Source organism: Prionailurus bengalensis, chromosome B3 (assembly GCF_016509475.1).
Source record: "Prionailurus bengalensis isolate Pbe53 chromosome B3, Fcat_Pben_1.1_paternal_pri, whole genome shotgun sequence".
In the NCBI taxonomy this organism is placed as follows: domain Eukaryota; kingdom Metazoa; phylum Chordata; class Mammalia; order Carnivora; family Felidae; genus Prionailurus; species Prionailurus bengalensis.
Genome location: NC_057355.1, coordinates 59,189,606 through 59,208,548, shown reverse-complemented (window position 1 = coordinate 59,208,548; position 18,943 = coordinate 59,189,606). Strand labels below are relative to the sequence as shown.

At 40.0% G+C, this 18,943-nt stretch overlaps 1 protein-coding gene and 1 pseudogene across 1 annotated transcript in view; both read right to left on the bottom strand.

The window, feature by feature from the left end:
* The window catches only part of SPG11 (SPG11 vesicle trafficking associated, spatacsin), a 93,613-nt gene that overhangs the window by 52,092 nt on the left and 22,578 nt on the right, over positions 1–18,943 (bottom strand). Inside the window, 3 exon segments of the mRNA XM_043555539.1 lie at positions 2,065–2,240; positions 2,655–2,810; positions 15,283–15,415. Of these exon segments, the coding sequence (XP_043411474.1) occupies positions 2,065–2,240; positions 2,655–2,810; positions 15,283–15,415 (465 nt within the window).
* Positions 11,265–14,204, bottom strand: LOC122468710 (annotated as a pseudogene).

Sequence of the window (18,943 nt, the reverse complement as noted above, 5' to 3'; positions counted from 1 at the left end):
TAGAGAGGAGGGTCCAGAAGAGGAGCATCTAAATAAAAGAGGTAACAACAAAAGAAAAGTCTTCCTAGTAGAGAGGACTAATGAGGTGAAATTTAAAAGGCAAGTATGCATTACATACATATATTGAGGAAACAGGACAAGTGTCCCAAAAAGAGGGAATATATACCGAGGTATAAAGGCAAGAAACAGTATCACTCTTTAGGAAACTCCAAATTACTCAATTTAACTGGAGAAAAAACTGGACATAGTAGCAGATGAGATGTGAAAGAAAAGCAGAGGTTCCATCATGAAGGGTGTTATATGTAGGAGATGGATTGTATCCTGAAATTTATGTGGAAACACTGAAAGATCTTAAAAGCTAAGGGTGACATAACCAGATACATATTTTAGGAAGAATGTTCAGGTAGCAATGTGGAGAATAGACTACAAGGGATTCAAGCTCAAGACAGTAAGGCATTAGAAGGTTACAGCAAAAATCCTAGTAAGAAGGAATAAAGACCTACACTGAAGACCTATACCCTAGACAGAAGAGGGACTTTTTTATTTATTTATTTTTTTGAGAGCGCGCACGTGCACAAGTTGGGAAGGGACAAAGAGGGAGAGAGAAAGAATCCCAGGCAGGTTCCACAGCATTAGTACAAATCCCAATGCCAGGCTCAAACTCACAAACCAGGAGATCATGACCTGAGTTGAAGTTAGATACTTTACCAACTGAGTCACCCAGGTGGCCCAAATAGGGGCATTCTTAACCGGGGGCTTTCAAGGAGTAGGTAAATCCCATGAAGCCTTATGCAAAATCGTATGCATGTGTACATGCACACAATCACATGTATATTTTTGGAGACAGAGTCCACAGCTTTCATCAAAATAGGATATAACCTTTCAAAAAGTTAAAAATCAATTATTTTGAGCAAAAAGACCAGAGGACCAGGGATGGTACCTTGGAGCATATTCAAGGGTGAAAAATAGGAAGTGAAACCTGCAAAGGAGACTGTAAAAGAGAAGCCAAAAACAGTAGAGGGAAAATCAATTAACTTTCGGATAGAGAATAAGAGATACAGCAAAAGCAGTCACACCAGCTACTTCCCTGTTCCTCCACCCCAACAACAGCAGTCCTGCGAACCTGACAGTAGGTCAAACTTATCACTTTCACTCCCTACTGAGTTTGATCATCTATCTGGGTTAAGCTATTTTGGTCTTTGTCTTTCCAAAGCCAATACTTGACAGGTGGGTGGAGGGATTCTTCCAGTCCCCAGTCATAAAGAGGGCAGCAGCACAGTTTGGTTGTACTAACTTCTATAAAAAGAAAGTCAAGGGGCGCCTGGGTGGCTCAGTCGGTTAAGCGGCCGACTTCGGCTCAGGTCATGATCTCGCAGTCTGTGAGTTCGAGCCCCGCGTTGGTCTCTGTGCTGACAGCTCGGAGCCTGGAGCCTGTTTCGGATTCTGTGTCTCCCTCTTTCTCTGACCCTCCCCCCGTTCATGCTCTGTCTCTGTCTCAAAAATAAATAAATGTTAAAAAAAAAAAAAGTAAAAAAAAAAAGTCAAGCAGGTGAGCTAGAAAATTTAACTGGCAAGATATCTTAACTGGAATGTGAGATAGGACTCAAACTGAGTATATGTCCAAGAAATAATGCCATAAAATAAAAGTTTCCTAAGATCAAACTACCAGCAGCAATGTGATTTACCCAAAGGTCAGGCAGAATGCTTAAGTCCAAAGTGCCAGGCCCTAGCCATTGAAGAAATATCGTGAAGAGTGTGCCACTTCACATAGGTTTGGGGTTAGGTGCTTGTCACTGGATCTAAGTGGGCAGATCTGGCATTAAGAATTCAGAGGGAACCTCTCTGTGTTCTCAATTACATACACAAGCTTGTAGACATAAATTTGAAGTCATGCCCAGAGATCTCCAAATCTATAAAACCTAAACTCCAAATACTCCAAATGTATAAAACCTTGCTAAAGATTCTGAATCACAAATGTACAGATTCTAAATTCTGGTTTTCAAATTGTTTTCTCAGATCCTCTAAATCTGGCAAATAAAAGAAGTAGTAATTACTCATATTTACCTCAACACTGAGTTTCTTCCATATATCGCTTTCTCTTACTTTGGGGACATTTTCATTTATATCATATTCATCTACGGTATCTATTATCTTCCAAGGAAACTTTATCATGAAGGTTCGAAGTTCATTAATGTAGCTGGTCAAAATGTTCACTCCCTGCTGTAGATGTTCATCTAGTTCTGTGGAAAACACCAATTTGCCAATTTCATATATATATAAATGTACGTGTGCATATACATATAGAGAGCAAGAACTAGAGAAAAGGAATAAACCCTAAGCTGTTATAAAGAATACTAGAAAAATGCCAAAAATTAAACTCGGTGTTTTCAAATTTCAAACAAAAAAATCTGAGCTTCTTCGTATTTACCAGTAGCTCTGTGTTTTAACATAACTGTTTTCACAATAATTAGTCCTTTCTGTCAACTTGGCCAGTATTGGAATCTATTTCACTCAATCAATTATATACACTGACTCTTCTCAGCTTTAGGAAATAGCAGTCTCTTGGCTTATATTTTCTCGGGCAATAGGACCACTGGGATCTCTGTCCTGACACACGGATAGGGCAGTTGCACCCCTCTTTGCTGCTATCTTACCTTCATTGTGAAGAAAAAGCTCCTTTATTTGTTTGTTAAGAAAAGACAGTGTAAGATTAAGCAACTGTTCTGAAAAGTGTTTGCTTTGGGTTTCAGAATCACTTTCTCTAATTGCTGAGCAAAGTAAATCCAAGGCTGGTGTCAGCTTTTCCACATCTGAGAAAGAACAAAAGAAATTAACATGAACACCAGTATTCTTCTAATAAAACTAACATAATCAAAAATATGTTAAAATTTTTTAGGAACATAACAGATATATGTCTATTGGACTACCTGATATAGAGGATAGTGCAGTATGAATGGATACTATGAAAGACACCTAATACAAATATATTTATTTTTATTTGAGAGAGAGGGAGTGCATGCGTGCACTCATGAAGCAGAGGAAGGATGGGGGTTGGGGGGGGCAAGGAGATAGATGGGGGGGGGAGGGAGAGAGAGAGAGAGAGAGGGAGGGAGAGAGAGAAAAGAATGAATCCTAAGCGGGCTCCACACCCAGCTTAGAATTCAACTCAGGGCTCAATCCCACAACGCTGGGATCATGAGCTGAGCCAAAATCAAGAGTTGGATGCTCAGCCTACTAAGCCACCCAGGCACCCCACAAATATATTTTATTTGAAATAAAAATTCTAGGGGGCGGCAAGATGGCGGCTTAGGAGGACGCTGGGCTCACCGCACGTCCTGCTGATCACTTAGATTCCATCTACACCTGCCTAAATAACCCAGAAAACCGCCAGAGGATTAGCAGAACAGAGTCGCCGGAACCAAACGCAGACGAGAGGCCCACAGAAGAGGGTAGGAAGGGCGGCGAGGCGGTGCGCGCTCCATGGACTGGCGGGAGGGAGCCGGGGCGGAGGGGCGGCTCGCCGGCCAAGCAGAGCCCCCGAGTCTGTCTTGCAAAAGCGGAGGGGCCTGACGGACTGTGTTCCCACAACAAGCGCGACTTAGCGTCTGGGAGGTCATAAGTTAACAGCTCTGCTCGGAAAGCGGGAAGGCTGGAGGACAAAGGGAGGGAGAGCTGCTGAGCCCCCTGACAACAGAGCTCAGTTTGGTGGGGAACAAAGGCGCTTGCCAGCGCCATCTCCCCCACCCATCCCCCAGCCGAAATCCCAAAGGGAACCGGTTCCTGCCAGGGAACTTGCTCGCTCCGCGCAAACACCCAACTCTGCGCTTCAGCAGCGGATCTGACTCCCTCCCGCTGCCACAGGGCCCCTCCTGAAGTGGATCACCTAAGGAGAAGCGATCTAAGCCTGCCCCTCCTGCCCCCGAGCACCTTGCCTACCCACCCCAGCTAATACGCCAGATCCCCAGCATCACAAGCCTGGCAGGGTGCAAGTAGCCCAGACGAGCCACACCACCCCACAGTGAATCCCGCCCCTAGGAGAGGGGAAGAGAAGGCACACACCAGTCTGACTGTGGCCCCAGCGGTGGGCTGGGGGCAGACATCAGGTCTGACTGCGGCCCCGCCCACCAACTCCAGGTATACACCACAGCACAGGGGAAGTGCCCTGCAGGTCCTCACCACGCCAGGGACTATCCAAAATGACCAAGCGGAAGAATTCCCCTCAGAAGAATCTCCAGGAAATAACAACAGCTAATGAGCTGATCAAAAAGGACTTAAATAACATAACAGAAAGTGAATTTAGAATAATAGTCATAAAATTAATCGCTGGGCTTGAAAACAGTATACAGGACAGCAGAGAATCTCTTGCTACAGAGATCAAGGGACTAAGGAACAGTCACGAGGAGCTGAAAAACGCTTTAAACGAAATGCATAACAAAATGGAAACCACCACAGCTCGGCTTGAAGAGGCAGAGGAGAGAATAGGTGAACTAGAAGATAAAGTTATGGAAAAAGAGGAAGCTGAGAAAAAGAGAGATAAAAAAATCCAGGAGTATGAGGGGAAAATTAGAGAACTAAGTGATACACTAAAAAGAAATAATATACGCATAATTGGTATCCCAGAGGAGGAAGAGAGAGGGAAAGGTGCTGAAGGGGTACTTGAAGAAATAATAGCTGAGAACTTCCCTGAACTGGGGAAGGAAAAAGGCATTGAAATCCAAGAGGCACAGAGAACACCCTTCAGACGTAACTTGAATCGATCTTCTGCACGACATATCATAGTGAAACTGGCAAAATACAAGGATAAAGAGAAAATTCTGAAAGCAGCAAGGGGTAAACGTGCCCTCACATATAAAGGGAGACCTATAAGACTCGTGACTGATCTCTCTTTTGAAACTTGGCAGGCCAGAAAGAATTGGCACGAGATTTTCAGGGTGCTAGACAGAAAAAATATGCAGCCAAGAATCCTTTATCCAGCAAGTCTGTCATTTAGAATAGAAGGAGAGATAAAGGTCTTCCCAAACAAACAAAAACTGAAGGAATTTGTCACCACTAAACCAGCCCTACAAGAGATCCTAAGGGGGACCCTGTGAGACAAAGTCCCAGAGACATCACTACAAGCATAAAACATACAGACATCACAATGACTCTAAACCCGTATCTTTCTATAATAACACTGAATGTAAATGGATTAAATGCGCCAACCAAAAGACATAGGGTATCAGAATGGATAAAAAAACAAGACCCATCTATTTGCTGTCTACAAGAGACTCATTTTAGACCTGAGGACACCTTTAGATTGAGAGTGAGGGGATGGAGAACTATTTATCATGCGACTGGAAGCCAAAAGAAAGCTGGAGTAGCCATACTTATATCAGACAAACTAGACTTTAAATTAAAGGCTGTAACAAGAGATGAAGAAGGACATTATATAATAGTTACAGGGTCTATCCATCAGGAAGAGCTAACAATTATAAATGTCTATGCGCCGAATACCGGAGCCCCCAAATATATAAAACAATTACTCATAAACATAAGCAACCTTATTGATAAGAATGTGGTAATTGCAGGGGACTTTAATACACCACTTACAGAAATGGATAGATCATCTAGACACATGGTCAATAAAGAAACAAGGGCCCTGAATGAGACATTGGATCAGATGGACTTGACAGATATATTTAGAACTCTGCATCCCAAAGCAACAGAATATACTTTCTTCTCGAGTGCACATGGAACATTCTCCAAGATAGATCATATACTGGGTCACAAAACAGCCCTTCATAAGTTTACAAGAATTGAAATTATACCATGCTTACTTTCAGACCACAATGCTATGAAGCTTGAAATCAACCACAGAAAAAAGTCTGGAAAACCTCCAAAAGCATGGAGGTTAAAGAACACCCTACTAACGAATGAGTGGGTCAACCAGGCAATTAGAGAAGAAATTAAAAAATATATGGAAACAAACGAAAATGAAAATACAACAATCCAAACGCTTTGGGACGCAGCAAAGGCAGTCCTGAGAGGAAAATACATTGCAATCCAGGCCTATCTCAAGAAACAAGAAAAATCCCAAATACAAAATCTAACAGCACACCTAAAGGAACTAGAAGCAGAACAGCAAAGGCAGCCTAAGCCCAGCAGAAGAAGAGAAATAATAAAGATCAGAGCAGAAATAAACAATATAGAAACTAAAAAAACTGTAGAGCAGATCAACGAAACCAAGAGTTGGTTTTTTGAAAAAATAAACAAAATTGACAAACCTCTAGCCAGGCTTCTCAAAAAGAAAAGGGAGATGACCCAAATAGATAAAATCATGAATGAAAATGGAATTATTACAACCAATCCCTCAGAGATACAAACAATTATCAGGGAATACTATGAAAACTTATATGCCAACAAATTGGACAACCTGGAAGAAATGGACAAATTCCTGAACACCCACACTCTTCCAAAACTCAATCAGGAGGAAATAGAAAGCTTGAACAGACCCATAACCAGCGAAGAAATTGAATCGGTTATCAAAAATCTCCCAACAAATAAGAGTCCAGGACCAGATGGCTTCCCAGGGGAGTTCTACCAGACGTTTAAAGCAGAGATAATACCTATCCTTCTCAAGCTATTCCAAGAAATAGAAAGGGAAGGAAAACTTCCAGACTCATTCTATGAAGCCAGTATTACTTTGATTCCTAAACCAGACAGAGACCCAGTCAAAAAAGAGAACTACAGGCCAATATCCCTGATGAACATGGATGCAAAAATTCTCAATAAGATACTAGCAAATCGAATTCAACGGCATATAAAAAGAATTATTCACCATGATCAAGTGGGATTCATTCCTGGGATGCAGGGCTGGTTCAACATTCGCAAATCAATCAACGTGATACATCACATTAACAAAAAAAGAGAGAAGAACCATATGATCCTGTCAATCGATGCAGAAAAGGCCTTCGACAAAATCCAGCACCCTTTCTTAATAAAAACCCTTGAGAAAGTCGGGATAGAAGGAACATACTTAAAGATCATAAAAGCCATTTATGAAAAGCCCACAGCTAACATCATCCTCAACGGGGAAAAACTGAAAGCTTTTTCCCTGAGATCAGGAACACGACAAGGATGCCCACTCTCACCGCTGCTGTTTAACATAGTGCTGGAAGTTCTAGCATCAGCAATCAGACAACAAAAGGAAATCAAAGGCATCAAAATTGGCAAAGATGAAGTCAAGCTTTCGCTTTTTGCAGATGACATGATATTATACATGGAAAATCCGATAGACTCCACCAAAAGTCTGCTAGAACTGATACAGGAATTCAGCAAAGTTGCAGGATACAAAATCAATGTACAGAAATCAGTTGCATTCTTATACACTAACAATGAAGCAACAGAAAGACAAATAAAAAAACTGATCCCATTCACAATTGCACCAAGAAGCATAAAATACCTAGGAATAAATCTAACCAAAGATGTAAAGGATCTGTATGCTGAAAACTATAGAAAGCTGATGAAGGAAATTGAAGAAGATTTAAAGAAATGGAAAGACATTCCCTGCTCATGGATTGGAAAAATAAATATTGTCAAAATGTCAATACTACCCAAAGCTATCTACACATTCAATGCAATCCCAATCAAAATTGCACCAGCATTCTTCTCGAAACTAGAACAAGCAATCCTAAAATTCATATGGAACCACAAAAGGCCCCAAATAGCCAAAGGAATTTTGAAGAAGAAGACCAAAGCAGGAGGCATCACAATCCCAGACTTTAGCCTCTACTACAAAGCTGTCATCATCAAGACAGCATGGTATTGGCACAAAAACAGACACATAGACCAATGGAATAGAATAGAAACCCCAGAACTAGACCCACAAACGTATGGCCAACTCATCTTTGACAAAGCAGGAAAGAACATCCAATGGAAAAAAGACAGCCTCTTTAACAAATGGTGCTGGGAGAACTGGACAGCAACATGCAGAAGGTTGAAACTAGACCACTTTCTCACACCATTCACAAAAATAAACTCAAAATGGATAAAGGACCTAAATGTGAGACAGGAAACCATCAAAACCTTAGAGGAGAAAGCAGGAAAAGACCTCTCTGACCTCAGCCGTAGCAATCTCTTACTTGACACATCCCCAAAGGCAAGGGAATTAAAAGCAAAAGTGAATTACTGGGACCTTATGAAGATAAAAAGCTTCTGCACAGCAAAGGAAACAACCAACAAAACTAAAAGGCAACCAACGGAATGGGAAAAGATATTCGCAAATGACATATCGGACAAAGGGCTAGTATCCAAAATCTATAAAGAGCTCACCAAACTCCACACCCGAAAAACAAATAACCCAGTGAAGAAATGGGCAGAAAACATGAATAGACACTTCTCTAAAGAAGACATCCGGATGGCCAACAGGCACATGAAAAGATGTTCAGCGTCGCTCCTTATCAGGGAAATACAAATCAAAACCACACTCAGGTATCACCTCACGCCAGTCAGAGTGGCCAAAATGAACAAATCAGGAGCCTATAGATGCTGGAGAGGATGTGGAGAAACGGGAACCCTCTTGCACTGTTGGTGGGAATGCAAATTGGTGCAGCCGCTCTGGAAAGCAGTGTGGAGGTTCCTCAGAAAATTAAAAATAGACCTACCCTATGACCCAGCAATAGCACTGCTAGGAATTTATCCAAGGGATACAGGAGCACTGATGCATAGGGCCACTTGTACCCCAATGTTCATAGCAGCACTCTCAACAATAGCCAAATTATGGAAAGAGCCTAAATGTCCATCAATTGATGAATGGATAAAGAAATTGTGGTTTATATACACAATGGAATATTACGTGGCAATGAGAAAAAATGAAATATGGCCTTTTGTAGCAACGTGGATGGAACTGGAGAGTGTGATGCTAAGTGAAATAAGCCATACAGAGAAAGACAGATACCATATGGTTTCACTCTTATGTGGATCCTGAGAAACTTAACAGGAACCCATGGGGGAGGGGAAGGAAAAAAAAAAAAAAAGAGGTTAGAATGGGAGAGAGCCAAAGCACAAGAGACTGTTAAAAACTGAGAACAAACTGAGGGTTGATGGGGGGTGGGAGGGAGGAGAGGGTGGGTGATGGGTGTTGAGGAGGGCACCTTTTGGGATGAGCACTGGGTGTTGTATGGAAACCAATTTGTCAATAAATTTCAGAAAAAAAAAAAAAAAAGAACGTTAACCTGTAAAAAAATAAAAAAATAAAAAAATAAATAAAATAAAATAAAATCAGAAGTAGGGGAAAAAAAAAAAAACTAGAAAGTCTATGTGCATACTTAATAAAATCTAATTTTAATAAAAAAAAAAAAAAAAACCTTAGAGGAGAAAGCAGGAAAAGACCTCTCTGACCTCAGCCGTAGCAATCTCTTACTCGACACATCCCCAAAGGCAAGGGAATTAAAAGCAAAAGTGAATTACTGGGACCTTATGAAGATAAAAAGCTTCTGCACAGCAAAGGAAACAACCAACAAAACTCAAAGGCAACCAACGGAATGGGAAAAGATATTCGCAAATGACATATCGGACAAAGGGCTAGTATCCAAAATCTATAAAGAGCTCACCAAACTCCACACCCGAAAAACAAATAACCCAGTGAAGAAATGGGCAGAAAACATGAATAGACACTTCTCTAAAGAAGACATCCGGATGGCCAACAGGCACATGAAAAGATGTTCAGCGTCGCTCCTTATCAGGGAAATACAAATCAAAACCACACTCAGGTATCACCTCACGCCAGTCAGAGTGGCCAAAATGAATAAATCAGGAGACTATAGATGCTGGAGAGGATGTGGAGAAACGGGAACCCTCTTGCACTGTTGGTGGGAATGCAAATTGGTACAGCCGCTCTGGAAAGCAGTGTGGAGGTTCCTCAGAAAATTAAAAATAGACCTACCCTATGACCCAGCAATAGCACTGCTAGGAATTTATCCAAGGGATACAGGAGCACTGATGCATAGGGCCACTTGTACCCCAATGTTCATAGCAGCACTCTCAACAATAGCCAAATTATGGAAAGAGCCTAAATGTCCATCAATTGATGAATGGATAAAGAAATTGTGGTTTATATACACAATGGAATATTACGTGGCAATGAGAAAAAATGCAATATGGCCTTTTGTAGCAACGTGGATGGAACTGGAGAGTGTGATGCTAAGTGAAATAAGCCATACAGAGAAAGACAGATACCATATGGTTTCACTCTTATGTGGATCCTGAGAAACTTAACAGGAACCCATGGGGGAGGGGAAGGAAAAAAAAAAAAAAAAGAGGTTAGAATGGGAGAGAGCCAAAGCATAAGAGAATGTTAAAAACTGAGAACAAACTGAGGGTTGATGGGGGGTGGGAGGGAGGCAAGGGTGGGTGATGGGTATTGAGGAGGGCACCTTTTGGGATGAGCACTGGGTGTTGTATGGAAACCAATTTGTCAATAAATTTCAGAAAAAAAAAATAAATTAAAAAAAAAAAATTCTTCCACAGCTCAACGGGTAACTTGGAAACAAGCTTGTTTGACGGTATTACTGAGCAAAAACAAAGGTGAAGCACAAACACCCTTCTGTTTTGACATGTATTTGGAGATAGGTAGGAAGACACCACTTATTTTAAGAACTGACCTTCCCTTAAGGCCTGGTCATGGAAGTGTAAACAATGTAAATGAATCCACCATTATCAGTTGTCATATCGTATCTATGTCATTCTGAGATCACACATATACCAGCCAGTATACTAGGGAAGGGTTGCTATATCACAGTTACATTTGAGTTCTTGGCAGGCAGGAATGAGAAAGAGGAATCTGCAACAAATTATACATCCTATTTAGAACAAATCAGTAGCATTCCCTTAAATAACAGGTTACAAGAGAAAGATATTGCCTGGAACATTATCCTTTTTCACTTTGGTTCATTTTTAGTTTTTGTTTGTGATTTACATAGTTGTCTGATTCATCTGCTTATAGTATAATCCTGCCACAAAGTATTAAAACACAAGATAACTATTTTTCCTTCAACATCTGCATTTTTCAAGTTTTATACCCTACTACATCCCTATTATGTCAGCAGTTCTTGAACAAAAAACAGTAAGTGGGTAAAACTCATCTAAACACACAGATGTTAGGGTGCCTGGGTGGCTCAGTGGGTTAAGCATCCGACTTTGGCTCAGGTCATGATCTTGCAGTCCATAAGTTCGAGCCCTGCATCGGGCTCTGTCCTGACAGCTCAGAGCCTGGAGCCTGCTTCAGATCCTGTGTCTCCCTGTCTCTCTGCCCCTTCCCCACTCATGCTCTGTCGCTGGGTCTCAAAAAATGAATAAATTTTTAAAAATAAAAATAAAAATGCAGATGTCTAGAACTGTATAATGGTGGTAGAGGGGAAGGAGATAATGAGGGAGGAGAAAAACACATTCATGTGCCAATACATTAATGTGCAGGGAATGTGGTTCAACTCTTTGCACTTAAAAACAACTTCCCCAGGGAAGCTGATTATAATGGTATTTCCAGAAAACTTCCTTTGCCCCCAGAAAAGGATCTGAAAAGCCCAATCCAAACTTTTGAACACTACATTTATGAGATGCAGTAAATGATGATCAAAGCAGTCAGAGGGAGAAGGATAAACATGTCTTCCATTCAGCTAGTTTGTAGCATAGCCTCTTTGGCTGCTGGTGGATCAGTAAAAAACCACTCAAGTACCGGAAGTGCTTTGAAGGACAGGGGTAGAAAAGTACCGAGCATATTACCTTTCTTTATCAGTAACAGGGCTTCCTGGCTAGGAAAATTTTCTAAACGGTAAAATGACTCCAGGATAGATCTCCTTCTCCATCATTAAATGTGGCAGAATTTAAAAAAAAAATTTTTTTTTACAAGTAGATATAGTGAAAACAAAATTAAAAGGCAGAGAACACAAAAGGATGAAGACGATGCTATAGGTTCAACAGCACTCTATAAGGTTAGAAACCTGCTAACTTTCAAAGCCCTAGCAAAATACCACTTTAAAATTTTTTATTTTTATTCTTAAGTAATCTCCATATGCAACATAGGGCTCCAACTCAAAACTGCAAGATCGAGAGTTGTAGGCTCTACTGACTGAGCCAGCCGGGCACCCCAAAACACCACTCTTGTTTAGAAATCACTTATTCATCATATGATCACATGTTGAATCCTTTCTCTCCACATACTGAAAACTCCTACATTCGGCCTTTAAGCATTCCTCATTTCTTTGCCACTCTTGTAGCTGAGTATCTTGTTCCAGTAGATTTTGGTGTGGGTAACTGGAAGCTGCTGGCACAAGGCCTTGAATGTGGTGTTTGACACTGTTTGATAGTTTTCACTAATTGCGGTATGATAATTACTTTCTGCATGCTCAATGACTTGGCAATCTGGACTTCGTTTGAAACAATTACTGAATCCTATACATCTTTATGACTAGGCAACTGAACATTGTCATCTTAATAATAGTGAAAATGATTTTTTAAAATTTTTTAAAACTTTTTAAAGTTTATTTTGAGAGAGAGAGAGAGAGAGAGAGAGAGAGAGAGAGAAAGCAGGGGGAGGGACAGAGAGAGACGGAGAGAATCCCAAGCATGCTCCCTGCCATCAGCACAGAGCCTGATGCAGGGCTCGAACCCACAAACTGTGAGATCAGGACTGGGGCCAAAATCAAGAGTTGGATGCTTAACTGAATGAACCACCCAGGCACCCCATGAACCTGAATCTTAAGTACTCCAATCAACTGGGCTGTAGGTGGTGTGATGGTGAACTTCCACTCTGATCTCTACCATTCCAGAAGTTTTTAGGCTGAAACTGATGGCTTCAATGCATACAGTAATGGTCTGTTGCCTGTCTATAGTTTTGGCATAAATCATACAGAAGCCACTGGAATAAAGATTTTTCACATTGGCCCTTAAAGCACTGTCACATGGTTCTGTCCAAGACTTCAGACTTCCATCTACATCCTCTGGCTGGGGGTCACTTGCTTCTTTCCATAAATGATCAGACTTAAAATTTTGTTTCTTGGATCTAAAAATCTATTACCCAGGTGACTGTTCTGTAATGAAGACCCAATCTTCTACCTTCTATCTTCACAGGTGTGAACTGACGCTGTTCCTAGGCAAACGCATGTGCTACCCCTTCCCTGAGGAGATCATCAATTAAGTAGTAGCCAGACATTGTTGAACACCTCATTAAATTCCCCTGGGGGTGCATGAGTGATGAATTTAGCAGCTATGCGTACCTTCTCCTCATCCGACACCCAATCCTCGAAGTTGGGCATCTTGGGCTGCTTGGACAAGCAAAAAACAAGGCCAGTATCCTCCTCTCAAAAAGTTCACAAAAATTTTATGAAGTCTTACCTGCAAACGTTAGTGATTCTACTATTAGTCATTGTTTACTGGTATTATTAGTAACCACCATTTTACTGACCACCTATGCTATATCTTAAGTATCAGGCTTGGTGTTTTATAAGTGCTATCTCATTTTTTTTTCATTTTCAACAATGCTGAGAGGTAGGTGCTGCAGCCGTTTTCCCATAGATGAGGAAACTGAGTTTAAGAGGGATTAAAATAATTTGCCCATGCTAATTTGGTAAGTAAATGGCAGAGCCAAAATTTGAACTTCAGCCTGTTTCCAAAACCATTCTCTTAAACATGCAGGTGAAAGCAGGAAGTGCAGGCTCCTGAAGCCTCCATTTGCCAGCTTCGGGCCCTAATAAAGGGATTCCTGTTTATCTCAGCATTGGCCCCACCTGCAGAATTGCATGAGCATGATGAGAAACCTAAGATTGCCTTTGAGACAGCTGGTAAGCTATTCCCATGCTGGTTTCCAGACTCATCCCCACCATTTAGGGCAGAGCAGTGCAGGCGAGAGGGGAAGGAGGAGGAATCACTGACCAAGACCAAATAGTAGAAGTGAATAATGACCAGACACCTGCTGAGGGAATCCCACTTACCACAAACCAGGCCTTTTTCTACAAATTCAAGCAGACTTAAAAAAAGAAATCAGATGGGTGCCTGGGTGGCTCAGTTGGTTAAGCGTCCAATTTCGACTCAGTTCATGATTTTCCTGCTTGTTTTGTTCAAGCCCAACGTTGGGCTCTTGCTGACCGCTCAGAGCCTGGAGCCTGCTTCAAATTCTGTCTCTGTCTCTCTACCCCTCCCCTGCTCACACTCTGTCTCTCTTTCTCTCAAAATCAAACATTAAAAATTGGAAAAAAAAAAACCAAATTGGAGTATTAAAAAAAAAAGTTAGCAATGCAAAAGGGAGGGGCAAACTGGGCAAGCAAGATGAAAGAAAATGTTTTTTAAAAAAGAAAATTTCGAATCCACAGTGTCAGCGAGAACACTACATTGATGGAAAAAAAGCAGGCTGTTGTTTTCTCCATGTAACTAGAGTACAAGTTGATAAAACTTTTCTGGGGGACAATTTCTCAAAGCATTTAAGAATATAAATCATGTGTTTCTTTGACCTGGAAATTTCACATCTACACATTTATCCCAGTAATTGTACATATGTGAAATTATACACACACACACACACAGCATTTATAGCACACTACCAACAATAGTAAAAATTGGAATCGATCTAAATGTCTAATAGGAATATGGTTGGGAAAATTATGGCATAGCCCACAGAATGAAATTCTATGCCACCACAATTAAAAGGGGATCTATTAACAAGAAAGAGATCTATACCAGCAAGAGAGACAAAAAAAAAAAAAAAAAAAAAGATTATAAAACTGTAAGTGTAAGGAAAAACATACTTTATTACCCTGTACCTCTAAGGAGAGGATGTGCATGGCTACCTGGTTGAAGACTAACAACTAGGTTTCCTGTTTATTAAACACGAAAGCCAAATCTTGAAAAGAAGCGTTGGTAAAGCAGCAAATAAGCAGAAGAGTTAAGCTGAAAAATTTATACATAACAAGTCTCAATCCATAACTCAGGCATCACTAAATATCTCAGACAGTTGCAAGAGTGAGCAATTTTGCAAATGAATTTTGTTCTCTTTTGAATGAAATTCTCTTGAATTTGAAAGGCCATTTCTTCCTTGTATACTAAAAATACAAAGCATAGTACAGGATATGAACAATAAACAATCCACTTAGAATGAGAACATTTACAGATTCTTACAAGTCTCTCAAGACTCCACGAAATACATAAAATGTCATGATTGACTTTTGGCAAGTCAGTCACCAAAAAGCACAATAATTTGAAAATGACTAAAAAGGTAAAATGATAAATACAAATGCAGAAGACTTTTCTACTTACTTTTTAAATATAAATGAGATGGAAAATGATCCAACTGATCAGGTACAGAAGATTTTGAGGATGGATTCAAAAGATTTTCTTTGCTCTTCAAAAAGAAATCTACTGTGTCCAGCTGACGATTTTCTATCCCAGCCTGAAACAGGAGAAAATCGGGAAAAGTTACAATAGGAAAAAATTAAGGATATAGATTTTTTTTTAACTTTATAACTTAACGTACTGAGACTGCAAGAGACACAAGGCGCTCTACCCTGCAGCAGTACCCCGGTTCTGGTGAGGATTCTGACAATGACTAATCATGCAATCTGCCCAAGTCTCCAACTTTGCTGAACATCAGTTTCTGCTTTGGTAGAAACAGGAGGTTAGATTAGAAAACACTTCCAGCTCTACCATCTGTAATTCTAATTCCATTCAAAGCCAGGTTCTTGGGGACTATTATTACAGTTAATTTACAGTCCATTTGAATTAAAATGTTAAAGCATTTTATGATATAAAGTTTACTGAAAAAGCAGACTAAAGACAGACTCCCAGGGCACCTGGATGGCTCAGTTGGTTGAGGGTTCAACTCTTGATTTCAGCTCAGGCCATGATCCCAGGGTGATGGGATCAAGCCCCATGTCGGGCCCTGCCCTGAGCATGGAGCCTGCTTAAGATTCTCTCTCTCTCTCTCTCTCTCTCTCTCTCTCTCTCTCTCTCTCTCTCTCTCTCCCCCACCCCCCTTTGTCCCTCTCCTCTGCTCATGCTCTCTTTATAAAAATAAAAAGATTTTTTTACTAAAAAAATAAAAACAGACTCCCATTTCTGATAAGGCATATTAAGGAAGCTTTCCATACAGTACACTTAAAAATCACAGATTAAAACACACACACACACACACACACACACACACACACACACACACACATTTAAATGCTCAGTTGAACTGCAAACAAAAAAATTTTCCCGAGATAACAATGAGGGGAAAGACAAATCCAGAAAACTGAATGCTCTAAAACCAACTGCTGTCTGAAAGATTCTGCAAATTTCTTTTTCTTTTTTTTCTCGCTAGTGTGCTTTTTCTTTTTTTCTTTTTCAATGTTTATTTATTTTTGAGAAAGAGAGAGAGCATATGCACAGCAGAGGCAGAGAAAGAATGGGAGACACAGAATCTGAAGCAGGCTGTAGGCTTTGAGCTGTCAGCACAGAGCCCAACATGGGGCTTGAACTCACAAACTGAGATCATGACCTGAGCCAAAGTCAGACACTTAACCAACTAAGCCACCCAGGCACCCCAATTCTGCAAATTTCTAACGGCCTAAAGCAGGGATTGGACAACTAAGACCCACCAACCAAATTTAGCCCTTGCCAGTTTTTGTAACTAAAGTTTTATGGGAACATAGCCACACCCATTCACCCATTCATTTACATATTGTCAATGGCTATAAATGGCACCTCTGAGTAGTTGCAATAGAATCCTACCAGCAAACCCTAAAATACTTGCTATCTGGCTCTCTGCAGAAAGTTCGCCACTCTTACCCTAAAGCACTGTGCTTAAGAATGACCCAGAGTAAATTGCTAAACCCTACCCGCAGAGTTTCTGATTCATTAAGTCTGGGGTAGGGCTTGAAAATTTGCACTTCAATAAATCCCTAGGTGATGGTGATGCTGTTAGTCTGGAGACTAACTTTGAAGTTCTGGGTGTAACAGACCAGGCAGGTTGAGTGAGAGGTATTGGTAGAAGTTACACATCCAGGAAAAGAGGATAAACCTAGGGCTCATGACACTGTCCAAAAGTGGATGGACTAGAAAAACAAGTGCCTCCAAAGAGAGACCATAAAAAACTGTCTTTGGTCTGGGTGGTGGGAGGGAAAACTGAATTGTGTATGATTAAATAAGAGAATATTCTTGTTCTTAGAAGATATAAGCCAAAGAACTTAAAAAGTTGCAAAGTTAGTAACTTTTAAATAGTTTGGCAAAAATAAAAAGTACACAACCAGTCAAGACATATGTGGCAAAATGTTAACAGCTGGTGAATGATGAAGGGTAAATGGATGCTCATTTTACTATTTTATTCAATTTTTCTGTAAATTTGAAAATTCTCTAACATATTTTAAAACAATGACCAAATAATAGTTCTAGGAATAAAAAAATAAAAATTGAAATTAGATACTCGAAGGATGTGTTTAGAACAGATTAGACACAGCTGAAAAGAAAATTGGTGAGCTGGGAGATATAAAGAAATTATCCACAATGTAATAAACACTCATAAAGGTAAAAGAGAAATTGAGGAAAGTATGCAAATTATAATTACTTTTGATTGAACTACCACTGTGATGTCACAGGATGTGGGGGTAAAATGCACATTCAATGTTCAAGTACATGGAACAGTTATGAAAACTGAGTACTTACTAGGGTAGAAAGGAAGTCTCAACAAATTTTAAAGAATTGGTATCAGATAGACCAGTATTTTTCCAAATAAAGACTATGATTCATTAGTGAGACATAAAATTGGTCAAACTGCAGAACACTAAAAACAAAAAGATCACAAAAGTAGCCTGAAGGGAGAAAAATAAACTATCCTCAAAGAAACCGATTTCTCAATGACAATGGAATCCAGAATATAGGAGAAAGTGATCAGGAATGTTCTGAAGGAAAACTGCCTACCTAGAATTCCACACCTTCCAAAAATATCTTCCAAAAATGACAGCAAAACAGATGTTATTAGTTAGATAAAAACGGAGAATTCAGCACCAGTCAGATCCTCCCTAAAAGAGATTCTTAATGATACACTCCAGGCAGAGTGAAGGCCTAAAATGGGAGAAGAAATGAAAAGCAAAGAAAATATATCATATCTGTGCAAAAAGAGAACTTTGAAGGGCACCTGGTTGGTGCAGTCAGTTAAGCATCTGACTTCGGCTCAGGGCATGATCTCACGGTTTTTGAGTTCAAGCCCCTTGTTGGGCTCTGTGCGGACAGCTGAGAGCCTGGAGCCTGCTTCAGATTCTGTGTCTCCCTCTTTCTCTGTTCCTTCCCCACTCATGCTCGTTCTCTCTCTCTCTCTCTCTCAATAATAAATAAACATTAAAAAAAAATTTTTTTTTAAAGAAATGAACCTAAATACATAATAATGATGTCTATTTTGGTTTAAAAAAATAAAAACAATAGTAACTTAAGCAGGGAGAAAAAGTAAGTAAAATTAAAGCATTCAATGGACCTGTATTATCAAGAAGGGTAAAGTTACTAACTTTAGTTTTGATCATGTAAATATGTACATTTCCTAGGATATCCTCTAAAAGAACATAAACTTAATATTTAATATCCAAACTACTAGAGGTCACAGGAGTTTCTACAGTGCTAGTGGATGTTCTATCTTTTGCACTTGGTGGTGGTTACAAGACTTTTTGCTTTGTAATTATTTGTTAAACTGTATGTGTATTCTGTATACTTTTTTATACATGTTATATTTCACAATAAAAGTAAAATTGATTAATGTAGTTTACAGTAAATGAAAGGGGATGACTCATATGATTATATCAAGAGATTCAGAACAAGTATTCAATAAAATTTCAATACCCATTCATGATTTAAAAAACAAAACAACACCTGGGGTGCCTGGGTGGCTTAGTCAGTTAAATGTCAAACTCTTGGTTTCAGCTCAGGTCATGATCTCATGGTTTGGTGGATT